This window comes from Penicillium antarcticum (genome assembly GCF_028974205.1).
Source record: "Penicillium antarcticum strain IBT 31339 chromosome Unknown utg000002l_segment0_segment0, whole genome shotgun sequence".
Lineage (NCBI taxonomy): Eukaryota > Fungi > Ascomycota > Eurotiomycetes > Eurotiales > Aspergillaceae > Penicillium > Penicillium antarcticum.
Genome location: NW_026695300.1, coordinates 1,924,310 through 1,950,069, shown reverse-complemented (window position 1 = coordinate 1,950,069; position 25,760 = coordinate 1,924,310). Strand labels below are relative to the sequence as shown.

General features: G+C 48.8%; 11 protein-coding genes across 11 annotated transcripts; 7 read left to right on the top strand and 4 right to left on the bottom strand.

The window, feature by feature from the left end:
* Positions 1-42: 42 nt before the first annotated feature.
* Positions 43-2,370, bottom strand: N7508_001718 (uncharacterized protein; the record flags this gene model as incomplete). The annotated part of the gene is made up of 6 exons (XM_058459784.1): positions 43-501; positions 575-1,467; positions 1,524-1,918; positions 1,970-2,025; positions 2,091-2,247; positions 2,300-2,370. The coding sequence occupies 6 exons, from the start codon at positions 2,368-2,370 to the stop codon at positions 43-45; spliced, it is 2,031 nt and encodes a 676-aa protein (XP_058323316.1).
* Positions 2,371-4,005: 1,635 nt separating this feature from the next.
* Positions 4,006-4,631, bottom strand: N7508_001717 (cytochrome c oxidase subunit 7; the record flags this gene model as incomplete). The annotated part of the gene is made up of 5 exons (XM_058459783.1): positions 4,006-4,026; positions 4,116-4,147; positions 4,208-4,268; positions 4,345-4,423; positions 4,600-4,631. 5 exons carry the CDS (start codon positions 4,629-4,631, stop codon positions 4,006-4,008), a joined length of 225 nt encoding a protein of 74 aa, XP_058323315.1.
* Positions 4,632-4,931: 300 nt separating this feature from the next.
* N7508_001716 (uncharacterized protein) lies at positions 4,932-7,430 on the top strand (the record flags this gene model as incomplete). The annotated part of the gene is made up of 1 exon (XM_058459782.1): positions 4,932-7,430. One exon carries the CDS (start codon positions 4,932-4,934, stop codon positions 7,428-7,430), a length of 2,499 nt encoding a protein of 832 aa, XP_058323314.1.
* A 409-nt stretch (positions 7,431-7,839) lies between these two features.
* On the top strand, positions 7,840-9,091 carry N7508_001715 (uncharacterized protein; the record flags this gene model as incomplete). Its single annotated transcript, XM_058459781.1, has 3 exons — positions 7,840-8,030; positions 8,081-8,256; positions 8,319-9,091. The coding sequence occupies 3 exons, from the start codon at positions 7,840-7,842 to the stop codon at positions 9,089-9,091; spliced, it is 1,140 nt and encodes a 379-aa protein (XP_058323313.1).
* An 823-nt stretch (positions 9,092-9,914) lies between these two features.
* N7508_001714 (nucleoside transmembrane transporter FUN26) lies at positions 9,915-11,361 on the top strand (the record flags this gene model as incomplete). Its single annotated transcript, XM_058459780.1, has 2 exons — positions 9,915-10,084; positions 10,167-11,361. The coding sequence occupies 2 exons, from the start codon at positions 9,915-9,917 to the stop codon at positions 11,359-11,361; spliced, it is 1,365 nt and encodes a 454-aa protein (XP_058323312.1).
* A 505-nt stretch (positions 11,362-11,866) lies between these two features.
* N7508_001713 (cytochrome P450) lies at positions 11,867-13,702 on the top strand (the record flags this gene model as incomplete). Its single annotated transcript, XM_058459779.1, has 4 exons — positions 11,867-11,959; positions 12,025-13,140; positions 13,309-13,478; positions 13,534-13,702. 4 exons carry the CDS (start codon positions 11,867-11,869, stop codon positions 13,700-13,702), a joined length of 1,548 nt encoding a protein of 515 aa, XP_058323311.1.
* Positions 13,703-14,388: 686 nt separating this feature from the next.
* Positions 14,389-16,340, bottom strand: N7508_001712 (uncharacterized protein; the record flags this gene model as incomplete). Its single annotated transcript, XM_058459778.1, has 2 exons — positions 14,389-14,827; positions 14,881-16,340. The coding sequence occupies 2 exons, from the start codon at positions 16,338-16,340 to the stop codon at positions 14,389-14,391; spliced, it is 1,899 nt and encodes a 632-aa protein (XP_058323310.1).
* Positions 16,341-17,369: 1,029 nt separating this feature from the next.
* Positions 17,370-19,103, top strand: N7508_001711 (MDM34 family protein; the record flags this gene model as incomplete). Its single annotated transcript, XM_058459777.1, has 2 exons — positions 17,370-17,704; positions 17,768-19,103. The coding sequence occupies 2 exons, from the start codon at positions 17,370-17,372 to the stop codon at positions 19,101-19,103; spliced, it is 1,671 nt and encodes a 556-aa protein (XP_058323309.1).
* A 413-nt stretch (positions 19,104-19,516) lies between these two features.
* N7508_001710 (CCDC47 family protein) lies at positions 19,517-20,919 on the top strand (the record flags this gene model as incomplete). Its single annotated transcript, XM_058459776.1, has 3 exons — positions 19,517-19,571; positions 19,616-20,492; positions 20,544-20,919. 3 exons carry the CDS (start codon positions 19,517-19,519, stop codon positions 20,917-20,919), a joined length of 1,308 nt encoding a protein of 435 aa, XP_058323308.1.
* Positions 20,920-21,204: 285 nt separating this feature from the next.
* Positions 21,205-22,235, top strand: N7508_001709 (chitin deacetylase; the record flags this gene model as incomplete). Its single annotated transcript, XM_058459775.1, has 3 exons — positions 21,205-21,614; positions 21,762-22,126; positions 22,174-22,235. The coding sequence occupies 3 exons, from the start codon at positions 21,205-21,207 to the stop codon at positions 22,233-22,235; spliced, it is 837 nt and encodes a 278-aa protein (XP_058323307.1).
* A 448-nt stretch (positions 22,236-22,683) lies between these two features.
* N7508_001708 (nitroreductase family protein) lies at positions 22,684-23,586 on the bottom strand (the record flags this gene model as incomplete). The annotated part of the gene is made up of 3 exons (XM_058459774.1): positions 22,684-22,889; positions 22,947-23,061; positions 23,134-23,586. The coding sequence occupies 3 exons, from the start codon at positions 23,584-23,586 to the stop codon at positions 22,684-22,686; spliced, it is 774 nt and encodes a 257-aa protein (XP_058323306.1).
* Positions 23,587-25,760: the final 2,174 nt, after the last annotated feature.

The following is a 25,760-nucleotide window of genomic DNA, read 5'->3' as shown; positions in this document are numbered from 1 at the left end:
ATTTGTACGAGAATTGAATTGAACGAATATTCTATCTTATTTTTAGAAATTTCCAATGCTTTCCCAGTTATCCGCACTACGTAGAAATTCCTGGCCCTGCGAGAAGAAATTCGTAGCAAGGATTGAGAACTCATCATTCGACAGCGTCAAATTTTGCGGCGAGACCAGTGAGTTCCCCGGGTATTCCTGGGTTGGAAAGGCGGAATTGGCAGTGAATGGCTGCGATTGAAGTTTTGGAGTGCCTCCTCCTCCTTCTTGGGGATTCAGTCGGAATGGCGCTGGTAAAGGAGATGTTTGAGAGACTTCTGCGCCAGTCGAAGAAGATCCCGCATAGAGGGACTCTCCGAAAAGACGTCGGGCAGAGTCTATGTCGCTGTTTGAGGAGTATTCTAGGATTTCCCAGAAGCGGGATAGGTCAATGAGGAGGCTTTGGTTTTGGGCGTCTGGGTCTGATTGGTAGGTTGCCGAGACTGCGTCTTCTAGGCGCTGAAGTCTGTGTGCCTGTGATGAGAAAATAAAATATGGTCAATGTGTTTTTCTGTTGGTTTTGTTTCTGGGAAGAGGATGTTCATACCAATCGAGCCATATGTGGCCATCTTTCTCCTATTTGTTGCACGAACTTGACGCACTTGGTGAATCTTTCGCGCTTCTGTTCCCTGATTGTCGAGTTATCTGTGAAACTGAGTTGTAGCTCGATGGTGGCTACAACAGCAGCACTGTATCCGAGTAGCGGATCGGAAACCAAGAAGGATTTCTCTTCGAAGTAATTGATAAAATGGATGATCCAGGTTGTGTGCGAAGAGATCAAATCGGATGTATGCTGCAGGAAGATTTCTGGGATCGTATTCCGGAAATTTCGAAGACCCAAAGAGAGCAGGAGGGGATGGTTCAGAAGACACAAACTGGTGTGATACATGAACTGGTTCAGGAACCAAGGACCCCAGTATTCACGATGCGTCTGTAACTCTTCTCGGGTTCGTTCTCCTAGATTGGCAGGCTTGAACCGATGTATATAGGGCATTCGGGTCTCGAGATCCATCTGCAAAGCGAGAATCTTGGAATATTCGGAATTGGGAGACCAGGGTGGGACATTGCTTGGTCGGCCGTGAAGTCGCACGTATCGTGCTGTCCTTGAAAATGTTTCGCTCATCGTTACCACATACGCAATTATTCCATCGTCTTGCATGTCACTGCCACGCATTTCAACGGTTGATGGTCCTGGCGAAAGGAGTCGTGCTGGTCGGGCTGGACTTTGAGGAAAAGGTGGTCCTCCAACTTCAGGCATATCTAAGATCGAGAACTCTCCACCGTGTAATCGTTTCAGGAGACATATACTCCAGAAGCAGCGTCTTCGTTCCTCGCGAACTATGTTGCTTACCACAGTCCGTGGCTCTTGGTCAAGGTTGGCGCATTGTGCAAGATTCATTGCTAGACTGCTGTGGATGCTGGATCGATGCGTGTTGCCATCTTATGGGAAGTATTAGCATGCGACCAAGAGAGGTTGCCTTGTATTGAATTCATACTTGTAAAATCTACCAAGCTCAAAAGGCAGAGGCATTGAAGTGTTGAAAGCTCCACTGGTCCCTCTGAGACTCTTTTCATGATCAAGCCTCGAGCAACCTCGGCGTACCCATTCACGAGGTTTCTAGACTCCGCCCTATTAGAATGAGAATACGAGAATCGATAAGCCAGTGCTAGCATGGCAAAGACGACTTCAGAATCCCGTGTTTGCAGGCTTCTGATGAAGCTGGCCCTGTGGAAAAGAGGGAGAGGCTGAGATTCACAGTACTGCAAATAGAGTTCCGCAACGGGCATTATCTCTTCCCATGATGGCAGAGTAACATTTGAGCTTGGCCTTAACAGTGTCACAGAAGGAATGAGCTGTTCAACTGGCAGTTGTGTTTCACCTCTTGAGCTGCTGGTATTTCCAGTCAGCATTGGCCATGATATATATATTGAATGGTCTTACCCCAGCACATCGAGAATCTCTCCAAGTTTACTCTCAAGACTTCGCATTCTGTCTTCCTAGTGGAGAGTCAGCATATTAAAATGATCCACATTATTTGTGAATTACACGGAGAGGAAACTACCAAAACATTAGACGTTCGATTGTCTGCGTCGCTGACCCTCGACTGCTCCTCGAGGGGTGGTAACCGGCGCCTCTCTTCGGCATATAGACATTGCTGCCGTAGCCTGGCACAGAGTGAGCAGACAGGCTGCTCTCCGGGGCATTTAGCTTTCTTCCGCCTAAGAGTCTTGGTCAACGACTAATAAATTATCAAGTCGCATGAATACCCACCTGCAAGGCTCACAAGCCTGACGAACCCGCTTAGCGGGTCGCTCGGAATATGCATATTGGTCTTCTTCCATGTTCAGATCACGGGAATCAGCTGTCAGGGTGCATAGCTCTCAATTGTGACGGCCATATGAGAGAACATCGCAGTGGTTCAGGGGCTCAATGCACGATTTCTGTTCCAATGAGGATATGCTCGCGGAGTGCCCTCTCAACAGAATATCCGTTTTCGAAAACAGAAAAGCAGTCAGTTAGTGGGGTGTATCATTGGATTCCAGTCTATTCAGTCGGAGTCAATCCAGGGCTGTGAGATCCAGCTGACTCAGCAGGTCTTCATCCCAATTAGGAAGTTCAGATATCAAAGTGGTTTGAAACATCAGAAAGGGTCTGGCGGGGGCGCCAGATACTGTTGATCAGATTAAATGGGCTAGAGCTATGTAACAATACGCGAAGATCTTTCTCTTCTACATTTTCATTTGGGTATGGCAATGTATTGATGATAGATGCTGTCTACGATTCTGACTATTGCGTTTAGAATGTAGGGAAGCACCTGGGAGTAGCTTCAACACTCAGATCCTTGAGAAAAGAAGCTAAACTCTGATAGACTTCCCACCTACCAGGAAATAGTACATGATCGATTCTAGTGTAGTTAATTGTCTCTTACAAGTGGTTCGTCGTGCGTCTGGGTAGACGGTAGTTGTGGCTGTCCATGTAGAGTCTTAAGCAACGTCGTTTGTTAACTGGCGAGGTACAAGGTCAAGCTCTCCCACCTTTACTCACATCCACAAGGCTTCTCACACCCATGTTCATATCTCATTCCAGATTCCTCCAATTCTCACGGTTCGGGACACTCTGAGCCTTGATCACACATTGCCATGCCCCCCCCCCCCCCCCCAGCCTCACCGTCCAAGGGTCGAAAATCAAGAGGTCAACCATGACGGAAATTATGAAGCCCGAGTCGTTGGCTTGGCCAGAGTAAGTGGAGATAAATTCCTGGATGCTCTGAAAATAGCATTGAGTTCTCTGGACGAGGATAATAGAATGACTAAGTGGCTTTTCGAATACGCTGGATAGAACTTGACGAGACTCCGCGCACGCATTCAATTCGCAGGCCTCATGACCAGCAACCCATCATTCGCACTTTGTATCCTGGAGCATGTCGAACCGTCGAAAAGACTCCATGGCCGACATCGTGGGAATTGGCATGAATAGGATTTTGTGTCCTATCATGTTGTCGAAGGAGACAAGCAAGTTTTGATAATCTTAGTGGGTATCGTCAATTGCGCATATCTCGGGCAGTTTTTTTTTTGTGTTAGCACTAAGACATGAATCAATATTCTGTTCTTTGTCAATCAGCATCCACACTGCGCAGGAAATGTAGACAATGAACATAATATTGAAGCTTTCCCATATCGGCAGATCCTTGGTGAAAGGGTGCCATTATCTACCGACCAAGTAGGTAATCAGTTCACAGGTAGCCCGAACAACTGGCGAGGAATAAAGAGAAAAAGGATACGAGGCAACAATCTTGAATTGGCGCTTGAATTGATCATATGTACAGCTCCAAATTTGCGTAGCTGCCAACCAATCTAACCCCATCCTGGAGTAGAAATACACCATATAAGAAACAACTGACAACACAGCTTCACAACCAACGGAGCTGATAGTGGCATCATCTATTCTCCGCTGAGCCAAACCTCATGGCTGGTCCATTAGATCCAGGTCTTGTGGCCCTATTGAAAAGTCAGTATGCGAGCACGTCAAAATATTCACCCATCCTGATTGTCGATACAGGACAAGGGATTGGTTGGGAAAGACTGACGAAGACCATGCGGCCCATGGCATAGGTGGTAGCTATTGTCATGTTAGCTCTATGTACGCGAGTATACCACGTCGGAAAAAGGACCCACTCACCAGCACCGAGACCGTAGACGGAGATCAGGTAGGGGTACATGATATAGCTGGAGCGAGAGGTCTGCGAGACATTTCCACTGTTAGATATTGTTGATACCCAATTGAGGGCGTATGTGCCCATTCCGGGTCGAACTGACCTTCCACCATTGACGCTTGCCGTCGTGGTTCTGGAAGAGGCGCTGGTAGAAGGGCACCCGGTTCTCACGGAACACGAAGCTAGAAGGAGCAAAGTAATCAGTATAGTTTATCGTAAAAGGTTGAAATAATTTGTCCCCGCAGCAACATCAATCGCAATTGGACCCGAAGATCGCGAGGTGAAATTCGATGGTCGCACGGTCATAATCGGGTTTGTGTGCGGGGGACTTGTAAGGCGATTCAAGGGAGCGACGTACCCGGCCATGCGGGAGCTGGTAGCACGGAACATTTTGGCGGTTGGAAGCAAGAAAGGAGGGGGGACTGGAGGTTCGCAGTATGGCGAGATGTCGACGAAGAGCCGGAAGGGACAGGGACGTCAATCACGTCACGTGAACATCACCTGATCGAATCAGACGTTGTGTCTAGTCAGCCGTCCCAAAAGGGGAAAGCGCGTCTTTCCAGAAAAGTGCTTGAAGCTTTACAGTTGTTCGAAAACAATCTTCTTACTTTTCAATTTGTTGCCGGGAGCTCGCAGAAGGATGTTCGACGTCGAAACTTGTTTCCCCCGATCATCCTCTCCTTACCACTCATGCGCCCGGCGCTTCTGCGACTGTTGAAGAGGCCGTCCGCCGTCTCGATCCTTGATACCCTCACAGCAACACCGATCGGAATTGAGCAATTAGAGTCTAGGTACAGGTGTTTACGATGCCATTCACAAGGCACCAAGCCGACGCAACTCGACGAACCCGATAACAATCCGACACGAACTGAGCTTAAAGACTTGTGCCGAGGGAAACGGCCATTCAGCTTTGCGATCTACGATATTGAATCTCTGGATGAAGAGACATCTGATCCTGTACCTATCGCATTAAGGCAATCACCAAATAAAATACCACGCCATACCAAAACTCTATCACTTCGTCCGGAAAAGCTTGAATTCGAATCAGACGTCGGACACCTCAACAGCATTGGAACGCGATTAGTGGACCACCCGGAATCTCGACATAATTTTGATCTATGGGAGGAGCTTATTCGATACCGCCAACGCCACTACGGTGACAATGGCACGTTACAAATATGGGAAGGGTTGACAGTCCGGTTGGACGGGGTTCGACTGCCAACTACAGGAGAACAGGCGGACTTCTTCTGGCAGAGCTTCGTGGAATTAGGACTGAGACGGGAGCTGTACCTTGACAGTTTGATTGAATATGCCGTCAATCTGTGGAAGCGCGAAGGCGATCGATGGCCGCACCTGTATATGAGGGTTGTGGGTGGGCTTCTGGACCAAGGCAAACCGAATCGTGCGCTTGAATGCCACAAAAAGCTGCAAAAAACTCATATTGCTAGCGCAAGTGATATTATGCAGATTCTTCCATCGGCAATCCGTCTATCGTCTCTTCCAGCTGGTATGGACTTGGCAACTACGGATTTACAGGAGTCCTTGACACCTGGACTGAAGGCCTTCCAATCGATATGCTCAGCTACCCCCGATCACAAAGTTTATGGCCCGGCCATTGCTATGCTTATACAGCAAGGCCAGGGAGAGGGCGCAATCTCCATGCATCATTTCCTCGCGCGGCGGCAAGACCATCCGCAAAGTCTCGATGAAATACAACCACTGCTTGAATTTGTGGAGAAATTTGGACGACGAAAAGAGTTTAACAGGCTTCGTGGCTATGTCAAAAAGCGGTTTGATACTGAAGCATCGATTGATCAACCCGGTCCAATAGATCCCAGCCCGAAACCCAACGAAAAAAGCACGAAGGAAGGGAAGCCTTTCAAAGATGAAATAGGCGCGAAGATGTTTGCTACCCGTGCGCTCAATTTCGACATGGTTATCGGTGGACTCAAGATGCTCGGAGTATCAGAAATTGGCCCACGTACGCTGCGCGAGATGGCTATTAGAGCCCATGGCAACCAAGATATTCTGGAGAAGCTCAAAACTCTCAAACAATCTGGGATCTCCGTGGGAGATTCCATGTTTGCGCGCTTGCTTCAGAAACTCGCAGCGCAAAACCGCGACATTCTTCTTTCAGATATCCTTCGCAGCGACCAACACCCCGATGTTCTCGAAGACGTGCGCATGCAGGAGACAATGTTAGTGTCTTACTACATGGCTCGGGATTGGCGACTATATAATATGACACTGGCAATTTTGACGGAACTCCACCCCGGGGCGCCTGATCTCTTCGACATTCATTTTCGAAAGCACATCGCAGCTTGGGAGTTGCGTGCAGCAGCCAAGGTTACCGACGAGCTAGCCCTGAATGGTCGGACTTTGAGTGAAGATAGCGTGGACTTTATGGCTGAGCAGGTTCTCACCCCACGCCGAATGAACCACCGTCCGCCTCCGGGCCAGCGCCTCTCCGCGGTTGAGGAGGTCCTTTTCATCTTCAAGATTTTGAAGCGTGTGGTTCCAGCAGGAGGTTATGTCAGTGCTGCATTCTGGGTGGAGATGCTCAAGCGACTCGGCATGGCAAACGCATGGGCAGACTGGGATAAACTCCGGGATTGCTGCCAGTGGCTCGTTTGCCAATATGCCGGGACCACCAAACAGACACCTCGGGCAAAAGTCCCGTCCACTGGATCCCCGCTTGACCCTACGCAACAGGCCAATGCTCATGATCGACGAATGCTCGATCTGGTCTTCACACCCCAGATGCAAGCTGCTATTGTGTCCTGGGGATTCACGTTTCGGGTACTTGACACAACACAGTCACGATTTACCATTCCCCATCCTAGGACGAACGAAGAACTCATTCCTTGGGTTCGAGGCCTCATCCTTCTCCGAGAATTGGAAGCCTCAGGTCTTCGTCTTGATAAACGCTTGATCTCACAAGCAGTTCGACACCGAATGGCCATGCTCTACAGCCATCCTGTCCTTTCAGCACGGCGTATGAACCGTATGTTGCGGCGTCGAAATCCTTACCCACTACAAACGGTTCTGGATGACGTGCTCCGTGCCTGGGGCGACCCAACTCTTTTTGATGGAATGGAGGAAGATTGGGAGCGACTGGTGAATCCACCACGATCAACTAGAGCCAAGCGACGTGCTCCTGGTATACGTTTGTCCCTGAAGGGTCTATGAAGCGTCAGGCGTCCACTGTACATTAGCATGTAATTGTAAATAAATGAATCTAATACCCCTATGGACACTGAGCCTCCATGGACACGTATATTATAATATTCATATGAGACAGGGGAGATCGTCAGGGTTGCCACCGTGATTAATAAATAATAGTTGCCTGAGTGCCCAGACTATTAAATCGACTATGCGTAAGCCTGCAAAATTGGAGTCGCAAGTAAAAAGTGCGCCGAGCCCCAATGGCAGTGCACTGCAGATCCACGATCTAAGAATAGTTGAGACGGCAACGCGGCCTTGGTAAACAATCTGTCACTCTTCTCCCTCTTAAGTTCTACATCCTTGTCTTATTTGTACTCCTTTATATTTTACACCTTTGACATTCATATCCGGTACAATTATAAATTCATATATCATGCGCGCATTCAACTTCCTGGCCTTGCTGCCCGCGGTCCTTGCGAAACCAGTGATCCACAAGCGTACGACAGCATGCAACAACTCGCCCGACCTTTGCTCCAAGACCTATGGCGAGATTACACATCTCGGCGCTCACGATAGTCCATTCCTGCGCGACTCAAGTACCAGTAACTCGGTCGCTGGTGACCAGTATGTTCCCCGGATTTAGGCTCCGCAATATTCAGGCTAACGCAAGCTAGGTACTACGACACCCCAACACAGCTGTCAGCCGGTGTCCGGCTAGTAACAGCCCAGGTCCACAAGAGCAACTCAGAATGGCGACTATGCCATACCTCCTGCAACATTCTAGACGCGGGTTTGCTGAGCGACTGGCTGGCAGACATCAAGAGCTGGCTAGATGACAACCCCAACGAAGGTGAAATGAATGCGCGAATATCCCCTAAAAACAAGCATAAGACTAATACATTCGGACAACAGTCGTCACAATCCTTCTTGTCAACTCTGACAGCGCGACCGCCTCTGAACTTAACACCGAGTTCACGACAGCAAACATTACAGACTACGCCTATGAGCCGACCTCCCAAAGCTCCGCCCCAAGCACATGGCCAACCCTCCAAACAATGATCGACGATGGCAAGCGTCTAGTCACGTTCATCTCATCCATCGACGCGAGCACCTCCTACCCCTACCTGATGGACGAATGGACCTACGTCTGGGAGAACCCCTACGATGTGACCTCCGCCTCCAACTTCAGCTGTCAACCCGACCGACCATCCACCTACTCAGGCAATCTCGATTCCGCACTCTCATCCAATCTCCTCCCACTGATGAACCACTTCCTCTACTCAAACGATTTGTCAGCCTTCGACATCGAGTACCCCAACGCCAGCTACGTCGCAACAACCAATGCGCCCTCTGGTGGAACCGGTAACCTGGGTACTGCGGCTTCGGATTGCAAGTCTGCCTGGAAGGGCCGCCAGCCGACGTTCATCATGGTCGATTTCTTCAACCGCGGTCCGGCCATTGACACTGTCGACAGCCTGAACAATGTTACCAACGCTGTTGGTCGCACATCTGTTTCGACTTCGGACTCTAGCTCTACCAGTGATGCCTCTTCTTCAAGTAACGCTTTCAAAGCGCTGGTTGAGTTGGCTCAGTCTGCCAAGTCTGGAACTACGGTCTCTATGGGCAATTGGATTTGGGTTGGTGGGAACTGGGGCAACCTCCTTGGTGGAGGCATCTCCTTCTAAGATGGTTTATATTATACTATCTTTTGATTTTGGTATTTGAAGCGTTTCGTTCTTATATTTCGGGCATTTTGTCGGTCAAATGTGTGGCTGTATTGGTACATAGCGGGTGTCTTTTCACTCACGCAAGAGGGCTGGCGTTTTGGTTAGAATAGGGATAGGCTGGGATGTCAAGCGTTGTTTGATATATAGCCTCATAAACGAAGACATGTGAACTCTTTTCAAAAGATGACCCCGAGATGGCCTGTATACCGCTTGCTATATTAGAGCTTACATAGAGCATGACATGGAAGATCGATCGAAGACACTAAAAAAATGGACAAGATTGAGGTGAAAAAAAAGAGAAGTCAAGTTAACACACAAACAATACATCAAATGGTAGACTAGCTTCAAGTTACTCGTATGAAAACCGTCTGATGCTTCATGGCATTGTGACAGACTTTTGACTCCTGGTGTAGTAAATGAAATGGTTTGGTAGATCTCGTTTGCCCAGGAATGACATTGCCTAAGGCGGTTGGGAAGGCCTCTTTAAACATTTCCAATAAAAAATGCCAGAGGGGAGCAAAATGGATGCCTGATATATGAGGTACATCAGCTTCTGTATAAAATCCCACTTCATGGACCTCTATAATCAAGCGCATTTCGGTTTTATAGATCGCCTGCCTGCATAAGCGGGCTGCATGTCGTGCTTAGTAATGAATCATCCGGACAGCGCAGCTGGACCTCCGACATCATCTGCCAACCTACAGCTCCCTGGCATGGAATAACCCTCTAGATACCCCAAGACTGTCTTTCTGTAACCAGAAAGGCCATGAGAAAATCAGCTATGGACCGGATACGCAGCCTCATGGCCCGTCCTACGGCATATGAGCCAATCAACGAATCCGCGGAGGATGCCGATGGGACGACACAAACGCAGCGACAGGACGAACCACAGTTCTCAAGAACAGAATATGGGATCTTCTTCCTCCTTGGCATTTCCATGCTGTGGGCCTGGTAAGTGGGATCCAGCCTTCGAGCACCGGGAGCAAGCGCATCTCATCGAATAACCATGAAGCTAACGTGGAGTACGATTTAGGAACATGTTCCTTGCTGCAGCACCATATTTCTATACTAGATTCCAATCTGATGACTGGACGAAATTGCACTACCAGCCGTCTATCCTATCAGTCTCAACCGTCACCAACCTCGGGACCGCCTATATCCTGGCGAAGCTGCAGAAGAACGCATCATACCCATGGCGCATAATGCTCTCGCTGTTGATCAACTGCGCTGTGTTCACAATTCTGGCATTCTCCGCCGTCGTATTTACTGATGGGTCTGCGCGGACGTACTTCGGCTTCTTAATGGTCATGGTCTTCGGAGCAAGCTTGGCAACAGGTATCAACCAGAACGGTGTCTTTGCGTACGTTTCTGGATATGGAAGAGACGAGTATATGCAGGCAATTATGAGCGGACAGGGTGTTGCGGGTGTGCTGCCTTGTATCGTTCAGATCATCTCCGTACTCGCTGTGCCGTCGAAAGGAGACAGCGTTGATCGTGACCCGGGCCAGGATCAAGACCCGAGTATGCCGCAGACGACTTCGTCCAGATCGGCTTTTGTCTACTTCCTTACCTCGATGGCAGTGTCGGTGATTGCGCTGTTGGGCTTCCTCTATCTGCTCAGGAACCAACCTCAGTCCAGGCAAAAGGTGACAAGAGCGGACGACGAGTCTATGGCTGATGAGCATGAACATTCCAAGACTGTTAGTCTTTGGTCCTTGTTCGTGAAGCTGCGCTTCTTGGCGTTCGCTGTTTTCATGTGCTTCCTCGTCTCTATGGTCTTCCCTGTCTACACAGCGGAAATTCAATCTGTTAATGATCCCACTAGTTCACAGATCTATGACTCCAGTGTCTTTATTCCTATCGCGTTTCTACTGTGGAACCTCGGTGATTTAGTCGGAAGAATGGGTGTGGCTATTCCTGGAATTTCCCTAGGCAAGTATCCTCAGGCGGCCGCTATTTTGGCAATTACACGGGTCATGTTCATTCCAATCTACCAGCTCTGCAATATCAACGGCAAGGGGGCTGTTGTGAAGAGTGATATTTTCTATCTTGCCGTGCAATTTCTGTTCGGCGCTACCAATGGGTACCTCGGGACGAGCTGTATGATGGGTGCTAGCCATTGGGTGGTTGCTGACGAGAGGCCAGCTGCTGGTGGCTTCATGAGCATGGTACTTGTGGGTGGTCTGGCTGCTGGAAGCCTGTTGAGTTTTTCTGTTGCTAGTACATAAGTCCAACTTTAAATATCTGCCTCAATATGACAGACATGTTTTATACATTATTCATTCCAAGCAATGAAACACAATCAAAGTTTTTGCTTAGGGCATGTCCTCTGTCTACCTGTAATCTCATGAGTTGGTCTTGAGTGTGGCGATAAGACTGAACGCGGAGGCGTTTGCCCTAACTTGGGCCCAAACTCGAACTTCAACGGTATACTCCTTGGTATCCTCACTACCATTTATGCCTTCAACCATCCATTATAGTTTCTACCGTAGAGTCAAGGCAGTTTACCTCTAGCTTTACTTAGCCTCACTTGCTGCAAACCAATTTCATACCCGTTTCCCATTCCCTAATCCCAAATCCCCGGACCCCTGCTCTTCTTCTTCCTCCCTCTTCACCTCTCCCCTTTCCTGCATCCGGTGCTTCTCACCGCCAGTCCGTTTGAAGCAGTCGGCTTCGGTTTGGAGAGAAGTTGTCCTCGTCTTTGCCTTGTATTCTACGTCTTAATAGTTCATAATGTTTTGCGATTTTGTGGTTGCGGGTTTTGGTTGGCGCCATGCCCTGACCTACCTGCCTGGTTGGAAACTCCTGTCCGCTTTTCTTCTGTTGGTGAGTTATGATACAAACAAGCAAAATCAGAAGATACGGTTCTCATCATGTTTCAAACGTTATAGCTGTTGATTTACATTGTTGGTTGTATCCTCTACAACTTGCACATCCACCCGTTGTCTCGCTACCCCGGACCCAAGCTTGCTGCCATCACTCCTCTTGTTCACCTTCTCTGGGATATCCAGGGTAAACAGCACTCTACCATGAAGGCCCTGCATGACAAGTACGGAGATGTGGTTCGCATCGCCCCAAATGCCCTAGTTTACCGCGCTGCCACAGCCTGGAAAGACATCTACGGCCATCGCAAGAAGGGACACAAAATCTTCCTCAAGGACCCGGCTTTGTATGCACCCACTCCGAACGGAGTCAACGCAATCATCACAGCCAATGAGGAGGATCACTCCCGGATGCGCCGTTTGCTGACCCACGCCTTCTCGAACCAAGCTCTGCGCGCACAGGAGGAAATCCTCCAGAAATACGCAGACATGTTCATCAGTAAGCTGCAGGAAACCCTGGGTAGCTCCGCCTCAAAAGATCTCGATATCACACGCTGGTTCAACTTTACTACCTTCGACCTAATCGGCGATCTTGCATTCGGCGAGCCCTTCGGCTGTCTCGATAACAGCACCTACCACTGGTGGGTACTGATCATTTTGGACGCCGTCAAAGCCAGTGCCTATCTCAAGGTCTTTTGGTTCTACCCTTTCCTCGCCCCCATGGTAAAGTTCCTGGTGCCGAAGCATCTGCTTGAAAAGCGCCAAGCCAGTTTCGACCTGAGCGTTGAGAAAGTCCGTCGTCGTCTTGCCCATGGAACGACCAGGCCTGATTTCACCTCGTATATTCTCAAGCATTCAGCTGACGGGAAGGGCGTCTCTCCCGAGGAGATGGATGCTAATGCTGCTGTCTTTGTTCTTGCTGGTAGTGAGACTACTGCTGCCCTGCTGTCTGGTTGTACTTATTATCTCCTTCGCAACCGTGATAAGTACGAGAGACTTTTGCGCGAGATCCGTGGTGCATTCAACTCTCTGCCCATGATCAAACTGACTTCTCTTGTTGAACTGCCTTATTTGAATGCTGTCCTGACCGAGACGATGCGCGTTTACCCTCCCATCCCGTCTATGTTGCCTCGCATTGTGCCTGAAGGCGGAGCTATCATTAATGACAAATTTGTCCCTGAGAATGTAAGTTTCGTTGCTGATATATTGTGCTGTGTGCCACGAAGTGGCTAATTTGGAGCTTGTCTCGATCAGACATTGACTCATGCTCTGGTCTTCGACAACTCCACACACAACTAACTCTCTAACGTTGCCCCATTCTGGAATATGAATTCTGATATCTCCAACCCACAGGTTTCCGTATCGATCTCCTTATTCTCAACCTTCAACGCAGCATGCCACTTTAAGAAGCCCGAGTCTTTCATTCCAGAACGCTGGCTCGCCGACTCCAAGGGCTTCGAGAACGACAACAAGGACGCCTTCCAGCCATACTCATACGGACCCCGGAACTGCCTCGGCCAACAGTAAGTTACAAAGCCCCTACATACATTGAAACAATATACTAACAATTCCAACTAGCCTCGCCAACGCCGAAATGCGCCTTCTCCTGGCCAAGTTCCTCTGGACCTTTGACATGGAACTCCTCCCCGATTCCATCAACTGGACTCAGCAGAAGTCCTTCGCTCTTTGGAAGCGGCCTGATCTCAACATCAAACTCTACCGTGCCGGTGACGCTATTGCCCTGTGAGACACAGATCTTTTTGTTTTAGGACGTCCACCTGTGCGGCATACAGATTATGATTCTGCGGATACCCTACGTGAGAAACCTCTCATCCAGCGAAAAGCGACCAAGTCTTCCCTTTCCTAATTGTTAATTTTTAATTCTTTTGGTGCTGGAGATAATATCTAAAGTGTTTCGACTGCTTTGGTTTCGTTTCTGGCATCTTGGGTTCACAGTGTGATGATAACTTCTAACTTAAAATTTTTGATCTTGGGATTATTATCCTTTGACTACAGAAGTCGCTCATTTGGAAGTCTTCGGATTAGATGGGAGAGGTAGAGATAGCTTAATTGACTTTTGTTCTCATTTGCTAATGTTGGGGGATGGAGTCGTTGACTGGGATCCCTTGGGCTCCTTGTTTCGGCTTGCTCTCTGGCGAGGAATACAATGCATTCACATTTTTGGACCTTTAGATGGGTAGATCGTGTTTCATGTTGAGCAATATCTTTTGTATCTTATTTGCATGCTGGTATTTAGAAATGGGGGTGATGTTTCATGTTCATATTGTTGGTTCACGATTCATTCGAAACAACATGAATGCCCAAATTCCAACTCCAACAAGATGTATGTAAACTCCTAGCCCTAGGTATATCGAGGAAAATCAAAACGCCTCAATCCAATTTTCCAATGCTTATCAAATGCGGGGTAACCAATCAGAAAAAATCCTCTTCTCCCAGCCATTGCGAGTCCATGGCATATGCCACCAAATCAGCAGCACAGCACATATCTTCGTGGCCATGTTCCAAGTCAAGAAGTTTAAGGACGGACTTCAACCTATCCTCTAGTGTCGACTTGAGACGAGAGATACAGGCCTGAGTCTGTTGCTCTTTGACCAAGGAGCTAGCCACTTTCTGATCCTTTCCATTGGCTATTTCAGCTTTGATTGTTTTCTTGTTTGGCGAACAAGGCGCGAGAGCCTTTCGCTGGGGAACATCAAACGCTGGTTCAGGCTTGCGGTTCTTGAAGAGACTTTGGAGCAGGAAGAGTAGCCAGACAAGGTTTGTGCGTGGGGAGTATTCAGCCCAAATTCCTGGAATATCTGCTGGCTTTCCCGTTTCTGCTGGGTCCCCAGTGTAAAGCGTTGCGCGCATACTAGATATCACAGTCAGTATCAAAGCACAGATCAGATGTATAGAGTTACATACTATCTGTAGGTGTTTCGTTGCATAATTTCATCCTCATCTTGACCAACAGCATCAAACAACTGTTTCTTGTCCAAATCCGACGATGCAACCTCAATCGGTCCATTGGGGTCGTCGCTCCACCGCAACTCCGCTCGAGAGAGGGAGTAATCGATAATGGTGGTTTCGATAGAACTGAATCCAAAGCCACTCGAGCACGACTGACTCGTAATGTCCTGCTCAGTGGGAGGATCCATGCAGCCATTCCGTCGAGTAGAGCGGATACAAACATTGCCCAAGTGCAGATCTCGATGCTCAAAGAGGGCGTACTCCTCAGCACGTGCCAAAGCCATGGCGACTCCCCAGAAAATATCATAGATCTGGAAAATCGAGGACCAAGCGAATTTTTCCAGTTCACATCCTGCATCATCCATTTCGATGATTGCCCAAAGCTGGGTATCAGGGTATGCCCTCTTGTTGGATGGGTTAGGGTTCATGCAGTCATCTTTGGTTTTCTTATAGTGGTCCCAAGCATTCTGGAATGACTCTGGGAAACGGCCTTGAACGACATGAATTTCTCTGAAACGCGCAAACCCAGGAATTGGGTCAAGGTATTTCAACATTTTCACTTCAGCGACAATTTCATCAATACTAGTGAATTTCTTGGATCCGGGACCACTCTTGGCTCGCAGAGGTACGACCTTGAAGACTCCATCGCCATATGATTTCAATTTGGCCAATTTGGATTTTGATACCACTGGTCGACAGGCTTCCTCGCGCAGATGAAGCTTGTATACTTCACCATAGGAGCCCTCGGCTAGCTTTGCAACGTCGAACATGTTTGCAGACCGGGAGGCCCATGAGCTGAACTTTTGGATACTTTGCGCAGCAATTGGAGCCAGTGCTTCGTCAAGAATTGAGCGAACATAATCATTGAATTTGTTGTCATGAACAATCCCTGATGACCGTCGAGAGACAGAGATCTTCCTTCGTGGGGCTTTCCTTTCCGCTGCGTTTCTCTTTCCTTGGTCCCCGCTAGCAGACTCTGAGGTGGCGTCTGAAGAATCAGCTGTGGCAGTTTTGCATATCCTGACCTCTATCATCGATTCAAATTGCTTCAATTCTGGGCATTCTGGGGTGCTTTCGATGGATGGCGTGACCGAGATGTCCGGAGACTCCGTTTCTGGACAAGGACTCGATTGCTCCGAAATGGTGTCAGATAACGGATGATTTTGCTTGGATTCCCCCTTTTCTTCACGTTCAGTCTTCTCGTCGGGTTGGGAGGCCTGGTCTTCACCGATGGTTACTCGAGCCAGTTTCGCTTCCAGGCTTTCGACCGCATCGATACAAACATTTTCGGCCTTTTTTGGTGTGATATTTCTAGCTGGGCTAGCCTGGTCAAACACTGCTCTCGGCGTATTGGCTCTGCGTTTGCCATAGACTCGTCTCTGGGTGACCGACTTGGTCGTGGATCGGGACTCCATTGTCGCGTGACCTTCAAACAAAAGGGTGAACTAGCTGACTGGATTGATTTTCTCAGAGTGATAGCATACACTTGATATATCAGTTTGATGTCGGTAGCTCTACAACTGGGAAGTGGAGATGGCGGGCAGTGCGAAGTGCCAGACAGGAATTTGAGCGCCGCGAGCTCAGTATTGATGTTTAACCTAATACGGCTAGCGCAAGGTTGCCTGAGCAAAGCGGATATCGTCACGTGATCCGTGATCGAAGCTGCAGGGAACACCACGAGAACCATGCGACAGTTACATGTGTGTGCAATTGAAACTGATAGCCGGACGCTCAGGGGAAGGGGTACAGCATTGACTCAAAAAAGTAACCAGGTAAAAAGAGACATCTGCGAACATTTACAGTACTCTCTACTGTACTCTATATTCCTTACACGTCCGAACTCTCCCTGTGCAAGCAATATGTCTCGCTCCCATGTGGTTTGATATTGAAATGTCCTCCTCACATTAAGGTCGAACGTGGGCTGAACTTCATGTGTGCCGTGATCTACAGTATAGTAGCTCATTCCGGCCCGAGATGTCTCGTATAGAATGATTTCTGGCACCCCTTTCTCCAGATTTTTATAGTCCAAAATAGTCTGGTAGACCAAGGGCTAGGTACATGCAACACCCGCTATCCCACGTCCGTGAATGGTCCCAATGTCACCCACTGTGGGCTTCAGGCCGGGGCTGACCGGAAGTGGTGGAGGCCCATGCAAGACACACTGTGACGTATCCGTGACTTTGAATGCGACCAAAGTGAATGAAAAGAGAGGAGCATGTGAATAAAGAAGCAGCGAAAAAGACAGAAGCACTCAAGAACAATATCTGCAAGTAAAACCAATACAAGACTCGTCAAAAAGTGAGATTGGAGGAGTCGACTGTCGCGCGTGATCGGGGCGAGTCCCTCGGGAACCAGTTTTTCTTCCTGCTGATCGCCTCCTTTCAACGCCTCTCTCTGTATTCTACCTTCAACTTTTACATCCACCTAATACCCAATGCTCGGGCATGGCGTTCAACTTCAACTGGTCGCCTTTGATGGCGGACGCGAGTTTTTACACTCGCGCCCAAGATCTGCTCACTGCTGCGCTCAATAAATCGCCCAAACCTCCGATCATCGTCGACGACATTCACGTCACTGAGTTGAATTTGGGCTCTATCCCACCAGAACTAGAGATCCTTGAGATCGGAGACCTGGCCGAAGATCGTTTTCGCGGCATCTTTAAGATGTCCTATACCGGCGACGCTTTTCTCACACTAAAGACCCGCGTCCAAGCAAACCCGCTTAACACTTTTCTCCTCACACGCCCAAATTTCGCATCGCCAGTACCTCTCGCTGCTGCGTAAGTCGATAATGTATATAGCGCGTCATGTTTCGAATTCTAACTGACCCTGTCACGAACTAGTACCCCGCTCACGATACCTCTACAAATCACTCTGTCCGACTTCAAACTTTCTGGATTTGTGATACTCGTCTTTTCTAAGCAAAAAGGAATAACCGTCGTATTTCGCAATGATCCGCTCGAGTCACTTAAAGTGTCATCCACGTTCGATTCAATACCGTTTGTGCGCGATTTCCTACAAAAAGAAATTGAGGCCCAGCTCCGGATATTGTTCATGGACGAACTCCCAGCAATCATCCATCGACTCTCGCTCCGATTATGGGTTCCAGAATACCGCACCGGGGAGGAAATGAACGAACAAGCCGATAACACCGATCAGACCACTGAAGGCCCTGGTCAAGACCCGTTGGCCAGCCCCCCTCAGGACCCCGTCGATTCCCTCGGAAATGCCTTGAACGAGTCTGAAATCGCATCACTATCTTTGGATTCATCGGTCGAAACTCATTCGCTTTTCTCGCAGAAGAACCTCCTTCGCCTGGCTGCTCTTACGGACTCGCAACGAACTCTATCCTTGTTTACACCTTCTATCCAGGAAGTGGTATATCGCGCCTGGACTTCTCCCTTTGACACCAGCGACTTCCCTTCGAGTGTGATTTCTCCATTGAGCCCGACTCTCTCGCGTACCCATTCTCAAATCGGCAGCATGTCCTCCCTTCATGAGACTGCCAGCACCGTTTCCATGCAAAGTCGACCCTCTATGCCGGGTCATACGATCAGTACTTATGGTCTCAGCCTAGGCGCTGGCCGTCACTCTAAGGCGCACTCCCGACGACGCAAGAAGCGCGTTGTGGATCTGCGTCGCCCTAAGACCACTGATGACGCCATGAGCGTGAGCGACGAGAGCGTGGTGACCGAATCATCCCGACCTCCGTCTATCGCCTCGGCGCCTCTGCCTATCGTGAGCGAGCAGTCGGATGATCCTGTCACCCCACCGTTAGCCCCCGAAGCAGATTCGTATTTGCCAATGATCCCTGAACGCCACAGGGCCAGTCTCTCTCGCCCGACACAGCGACGGGACGGTGACCTCTCATACTCCCTGGAGACTATTCGTGGATCCAAGGAAGATGTTGATGCCACTCCCCGTGCTACCGTTCGTGGATACCCTCATGAAAAGGCTGAAGCGGGCCCTTCATCTAGTGCGCGCCCGCCTCTGCCCGCCTCTGCCCTTCCGTTTACCAAGGAGGAGAAGCCTACTGACAGCGTTGACTCCGTTCTGGTCGAGAGGCTAGCCGGTGAAATCGCTCGTCGTATGCGCGAAGACAAATTGATGACCAGCGCATGTAGCGGATTTTGGAGCCGTCAACATGAAGATACTCCTCCGCCTGCTTATGGCCACTGAGTGACCATCAATCTACATTCTCCGGTCGAGCAAGTCTCGAGCGTTTATGACTTTTATGACTGTTTTTAATTCTTGGATTCTGTCTTTTGTTTTATTTTGACTCTTTCTTTTCTTTGAAGCGGGATTGTACAAAATTGGGTTCTGTCGTCGAGCAGCTTTGGGCGTTTTTCGTGAGCTGCTTTTTTTACAGGATACCACACTCACTGAGCATTTTGTAAGGGATTTAGTTAGAGGTTTACATGAATTTCATTTGTCTCTAAATGTCTAAAATGTCCGAAATATCCAAAATGCCGAAGTCCCGTACTTGAGCGGGTAAAAAAGCTGGAGACATCCGCGCTAGACCCGGGAGGAACTTAGCTCCGCACTTCGACCTCTTCGATTCCTTCCCACTCCTTTCTCTTCCATCATCGACAATGGCGGGCATGTTTAAGAACGTGTTTGGCTCTGCTGGAGCCAAACCTGATGATGGTGCGTCTCAAAGTTCTGCTCAATTGCTGGCGCTGACAATCTAGATTTCGCCGACTTCGTGGAAGCTCCGAACCCGTCACCTGCGTCCCTCCTCGCCGATACGACCACCGTGCCGGCAGCCAACACCCTCGGCGCCAATGTTCCCTATACAGCATGGTACCGTGTGTGGGAGCGGACATCTCTGAGCGACTTCAAGCAGGAGGGCATGATCATGCCCGTTATCCTCTTGATCGTCCTCTTCCACCTCTGGGGCGCGCGCAAGAACCGCAGCAAGGCCAAGGCGTGGGCCCAGGCCCACGGCCCTGCCCTTCAGAAAGAGTTCGCCGTCGTCGGTTTCGACGGCATTGCCCGTCCAGCCCCTGAGGATGGCGAGAACGTTACTGTTGAGTTGGCCAACCCCGAGTCGCTGCTGAAGGAGAAGTCGGCTTGCGAGTTCGCCGCCTATGCCACCGGTCGTCAGAACGTTGCTTTCCTCGATGTCAACCTCAAGATGCCTAAGCGTTATAACCCGATCACCTACCTTATGGAATTTGTCTTCAGCTTCTTTTTCGAGAGCTGGGAGGCCCCCGTTGAGAAATACGAGGCCCTGCTGTACGCTTTCGATGGCAAGGAGAAGGACCTGGTTCCCGTGCTTAACAAGGACTCTACCCCTGTTAAGGTGCCTAGCTCGACTTACGATGGCTTTATCTGGGCTGTCGTTCACAAGAGCCACATGCGCAAGTTCCGCAACGACCGTTACGATGCCTCTATTACCTTCTCCAAGGATAACCCCAAGCTCCCCTCGTGGGTTACCGTTATGACTGAGAATGCTGAGATTAGCGATACTCTCCTCACTCCGGAGTTGTGCCAGGCTATTGAGCAGGCTGGTAACGACTTTGAGTTCCTGATCGTGACTGATCAGCCTGTCGACAAGCCCATGAAGTAAGTCCCACGCTCAACACATATTAGACCAATAACTAATACATTTATCAGGATTGAGGAGACCGTCCCCAAGAAGCGCATTCAGCTCTCTGCTAACCTCGCTTCCTCCGCCTCCGGCTACTCCACCACTCTTCCTCTGTTCAATCAGTTCCTTCGCTTGGCCGATAAGCTTGTTGCCTCTGCCCACTTCCGCACTGAGGTAATGCGCAAGGTCCGCAACATCCGTGAGGAAGAGATCAAGAAGCTGCGCCGTGTCGAGGAAGAAGAGAAGGCTGAGGAGCGCCGCATCGCTGCCGAGAAGGTCAAGAAAGAGGAACGTGAGCGTATCCTGCGTGGCCTGAGCGCTGACGAGCAGCGCAAGTTCCTGGACCGTGAGGCTCAGAAGGGCCAGAGACGTTCCATGAAGAAGAGCACCCGTAAGGGCTAAATTGATTGTCTGTTGGTGGATTCTTCTTCTGTCTTCTCACTCGTCTCTCTTTGGATGAAGAATAGCGAGAAGAATGTTTTATCCTGCGATTTTGATATACCTTTAAACCCAGATGTATTCATATATGTTGAAGTCGAATGGTCTAGGACCTAGTGTTTAATCTTTTCAATGCAAAATTTATCCTGTTCAACCTCGGAAGCCACGAAGCTATACTTGCTGCCTCCCAACTTCCCACACTTTCTTCCACTTCACATCTCCCAACATATCCTTACCTACTGATCAGCAATGCGTTTACAACACTTTGTATGGGCCGCCCTGGCAGCTCTAGTCCACGCCTCCCCAATTCAAAATGCAGACACAACACCTACCTTCAACATCAGCGCGAACAGCACCAGAACCACCTTCCCTCTCCCTCTCCCCGTCCATCTCCCCCAGATCAAAACAACAAATGATCTACTCCACACATCCACCATCCCGTTCGGTGTCTCAATCACCCACTGCACGGTCCCAGGTACAATTGCCCTGACCTTCGACGATGGCCCATTCATCTACACATCCCAAATGCTAGATACGCTCGCAGTCCACGGTGCCCGCGCTACTTTTTTTCTGAACGGCCAGAATAAGGGCAATATCTATGCTTTTCCGGACTTAGTTCAGAGGATTGTTGCCGAGGGGCATCAGTTGGGGTCTCATAGGTGAGGTTATAATTCCTTCTCCAGTCTCCACCGTTCATTTTGCTCTGTACCACTTCCTACTTGCCTCACATTTCCAGATAAATATACATGCACAATGGACCCCATTCACCCTCTTCTGACAATTAAACTAACCAACCTCCCTCCCAGTTGGAACCACCTCCCACTGGATACACTCCCCTACCCAGACATAATCCGCCAAATGACAGCCCTGGAAGAAGCATTCCAGCACATCCTCGGCTTCATCCCAACCTACATGCGCGCTCCATATCTGTACATGAACCCAGTCGTGCTGCAGGCCATGACCGACCTCGAGTATCATGTCATCGGCGCTAGCATTGACACGAAGGATTATGAGAATGATGATCCAGGCACGAGCTGGCGCAGTTTTGAGCGGTTCAAGGTTGGGCTTGATGCCGGAGGGAATGTTGTACTTGCGCATGATTCGCATGAGAATACTGTTGCTGTTCTTGTTGATAATCTTCTTGGGGAGGTTAAGAGCAGGGGGTTGAGTCGTGAGTTTCTTCTTCTGGTGTTTGACTAGAACTGACTCTTTTCATAGCTGTTACCATTGGCGAGTGCCTCGGGGATCCGGCTGACTTGTGGTATCGTTTGGGGAGGTAGACAGTTGGAGCAGGACTGTTTCGTCTTTTGAGTTTGCGTTCTTTGGTTTGATGAGTGGTCTTGGACAATTTCTTCCGTTGTGTATATCTTAGTTTTCATTCTCCACCAATCGTTTTGCAGGCAGGATAGTCTACATTCACTTGCATTGATTAAATTGGCTTAACTGGCCCCGGGGATTGCATGTATAACACCCTGGTCTAGTCTCTCATTATATTGCTTCGTTCTTCGACTCACGAGCTTGCTGTCCAAGGTATCATCATATAACCTCATGAATAGATATTGATACTAGCGAATAAATATAAAGGAACGATTCATTATACTTGCGAGTAGACTAATGCAAATGGTCAAAGATCTGATACCACCAAAGACACGTTGATCTATCAGGTAGACACTCTATTCAATATGTCTATCTCTATATCTATCTCTAAACCCGATCTCCATCACAAATCTACAACTTTCCAAAAATCTTAACCCTCTCCTCAATAGGCTTCTGTACCTTCTCCCCAGGCCCAGCCTCAGGACTACCAAAGACCATCTGCGCAACAAGCCGCCACTCAGTAGGCAGATTCCACTGCTTGGCAACACCCGCATCAATGAGGGGGTTATAGTGTTGCAGGTTTGCGCCGAAGCCTAGAGCTTCGAGGCCGGTCCAGACTGGTCATATTGTTAGTATTGCATCACTTGCAAAAAACAGGAAAGGTGAGTACATACGGAAATACTGATGCATAGCATTCGAATGATCAGCCCAGGGCGCGAAATGATCCTTGAAGGCAGGGAATTTCTCCTGGAAGGGTTTGATATGGGCTGGGTCTTCGAAGAAGAGAACCTATACAAAAAATTAGCATCAACCATACCAGACGATACCAAAAGCAGTGTATAAACATGTACATATACATACCGTTCCATAAGCAGCCTGGAACCCCTTCAACTTAGGCAATGTCTGATTCTCCCACATCTCCTTGGACACCTTGCCAGACTCAACTAGTCCACCGAAGGCCTCGATTGCAATATCCCACAGCTTGTCGTGCTCGCCATGTAGGAGGACGACCAGTCGTGTTGACTGGGTATTGAAGGAACTGGGGACGTGGAGGATAGCTTGGTTGACTAGTTCTTCGATCTTGGACTCTGCATCTTGGATTGGGGCTGTTTTGCCTAATGTATAGATTGTGCGTCTGTTTTGAGCTAGAGAGATCAGGGAGGAGGTGGACATCTTGGCTGGGGATTTGGTGATGGGCGTGTTTGTGAATTGGCGTGTCAATTGGGTTTGGCAGGGAAATGCTCTGGTTTTGGTGGTGTTCAGGGCTGTGCGCGTCATGGAGTGTAAGGTTGATTTGGTGAAGTGGGATGCCATCTTATCTATTCTTGTAGGTGATCAATTGGGGTGTTAGGGTTGAGGTTAGCAGGGCAGCATGTCAGACGGGGATGCTCCGTGTTTTATAGATCGCCAAAGGGGTAGTGCAGCCGAGGAATAGCGGAATTACGGGGGTTCGGATATGTGGCTGATTAATACGATTTCATTGGTGTCCGCCGGGTTCCAGTTCAACGGGACCAAGGCCCGCGCGTCGTTTGTCAGAAAGTGTGAATGCTTACACGCCAGAGCTTAGCCGTATGTGGCAATTGGTCTGTTTATGGGAAATGGTCTTTCAAACAGCATTTCTTTATCATGTTTCTGCTGGGGTATAGTGGGTGAGTTCTGCTTATCTGTAGTCTAGTTGACACAGGTTCTGCATAGGAAAGGCAATTAAGATGAGAACAAAGTGTAATTCATCAAGGGTATCTAACAGCTAGTCATAATGATAGGACGAGTCACCTGGTGAAAGGGATCAAGTTTCCGGCGCGTGTATCGTATTGGTAGGGCTGCCTTGCTATACCGAACACATCGCCGACTGATCGACTCGAGCGATCGCAGAACCCAGAAGCCCGCGTAAAGGCATGCATCCTATCTGAATAGTGTACCCTGTTGGTCGACTGTTTCCTCGGGTTGGGTTCAAACATCTCAACACTTTGATCCAATTAGCCATTGGTCGCAAATATTGACAACAATAACAAGAGATATTTTGGCAGACTCAGAGACCCGTCTTGAAACATATAGGAATCAAATATCACCATGGGTTGGTAAGATATGATTGATCATCATCATTGCAATGCCAGAAACAAAGAAAGTATATGAGATAAACAAGGGGAAAGGCATACCTGAAACAGCCGCGATCAAGTGGGGACATCGCGGATACCAACACGGAAAAGTAGTCCTTGCTATTGAGCCTCAAAAATGAGAATCATCCGAATTTCTGTATCTGTTTGGATAAGTGGGTAAGTCGATGATTTGGTTGAAAATCTTTTCATTTTCATTTTCATTTTTTTTTTTTTCTTCGCGATCATGTTTTCAGTGCAGAGAATTCAAGGTAAGAGTCTGTCGAAGTGCATGTTGCGCGCGAGATCACGCGAGGGCACCGTTTGCGCGGCTTGCACGGAGGCAAGGAAGAGCGCAGAACTGTAGGGATAATTGGCGCAGACATTTTTCAATTTATACGGGTCTCTTTAGGCGAGAGGGCAGTGGCCCTACCCCTGTTTTGCTTGTTTTCAGTTGATGTCGTCATTGATATTCGATCGTCGCCTATATAATCAGGCACAAGTCACAGATCTGTTCCTGGATCTACACTGGAGCATTCCTATAGCTTATTTCTACTCCTTTGGCCCACCAACCAGTACATGGTGTTGAGCACAATTTTGCACTTTGGTTGGCAGGATTTCTGATGATAATGGTCGAAGCATCGTCTCTTGTAAAGAACTGTTCAATACTTTACCAGTGATAACATATCCTCTTGTTTGCATGATTGGCTCTCTTCTAAAGACTGGTCATGATCTTTGTAGCTTCTACAATGGCCATGCCAATGATTGGCACCGTGCTCTCCCCGGAATCATCGGAATTGACGAGATTTCGGAATTATGAGAGACTCTTAAAGATCATATTGTACAACGAGAGGAACTGCGGGGATGTAAGAAGCTTGACTAACAGCAAGATTCGAAAGAGACTTACATATGAATACTACTTCTTCCATAAAAGGGAGGTCGTCCACCACTCGCACGAGTGCAAAGCCTGCCTTGCTATTTGGAAATTCCAAGTAACCTCTCGTTGTCCTTCCCACCAGCACAAGTGTTGCAATGGCGGATGGAAATTTCTTCACTGATCTTTTTCGAGAACAACATCATGTGAATCTATACACTATTCTGGTCATTGCCTTCATTACGCTCAGCTCAGCAGCCTATGGCTACGCGGCGGCGAATATCGCCACAACCCTAACCCAACCATCCCACTTACTGATTGAATTCAGATCATTTCTCATCCAAAACAGTGCTCCTATTTGGATTGCTGAGCTTGCACCGCCCAAGGTCCGTGGCGCAATTGCTGATGCGCATGCTCTTCTTATGTTATTTGGATATTGCATTGCAAGCCTTGTGGGGCTGGGGTCCTATTTTCACCCTGACAAAAATCAATGGAGAGGAATAGTGGGCATACAGATGGTC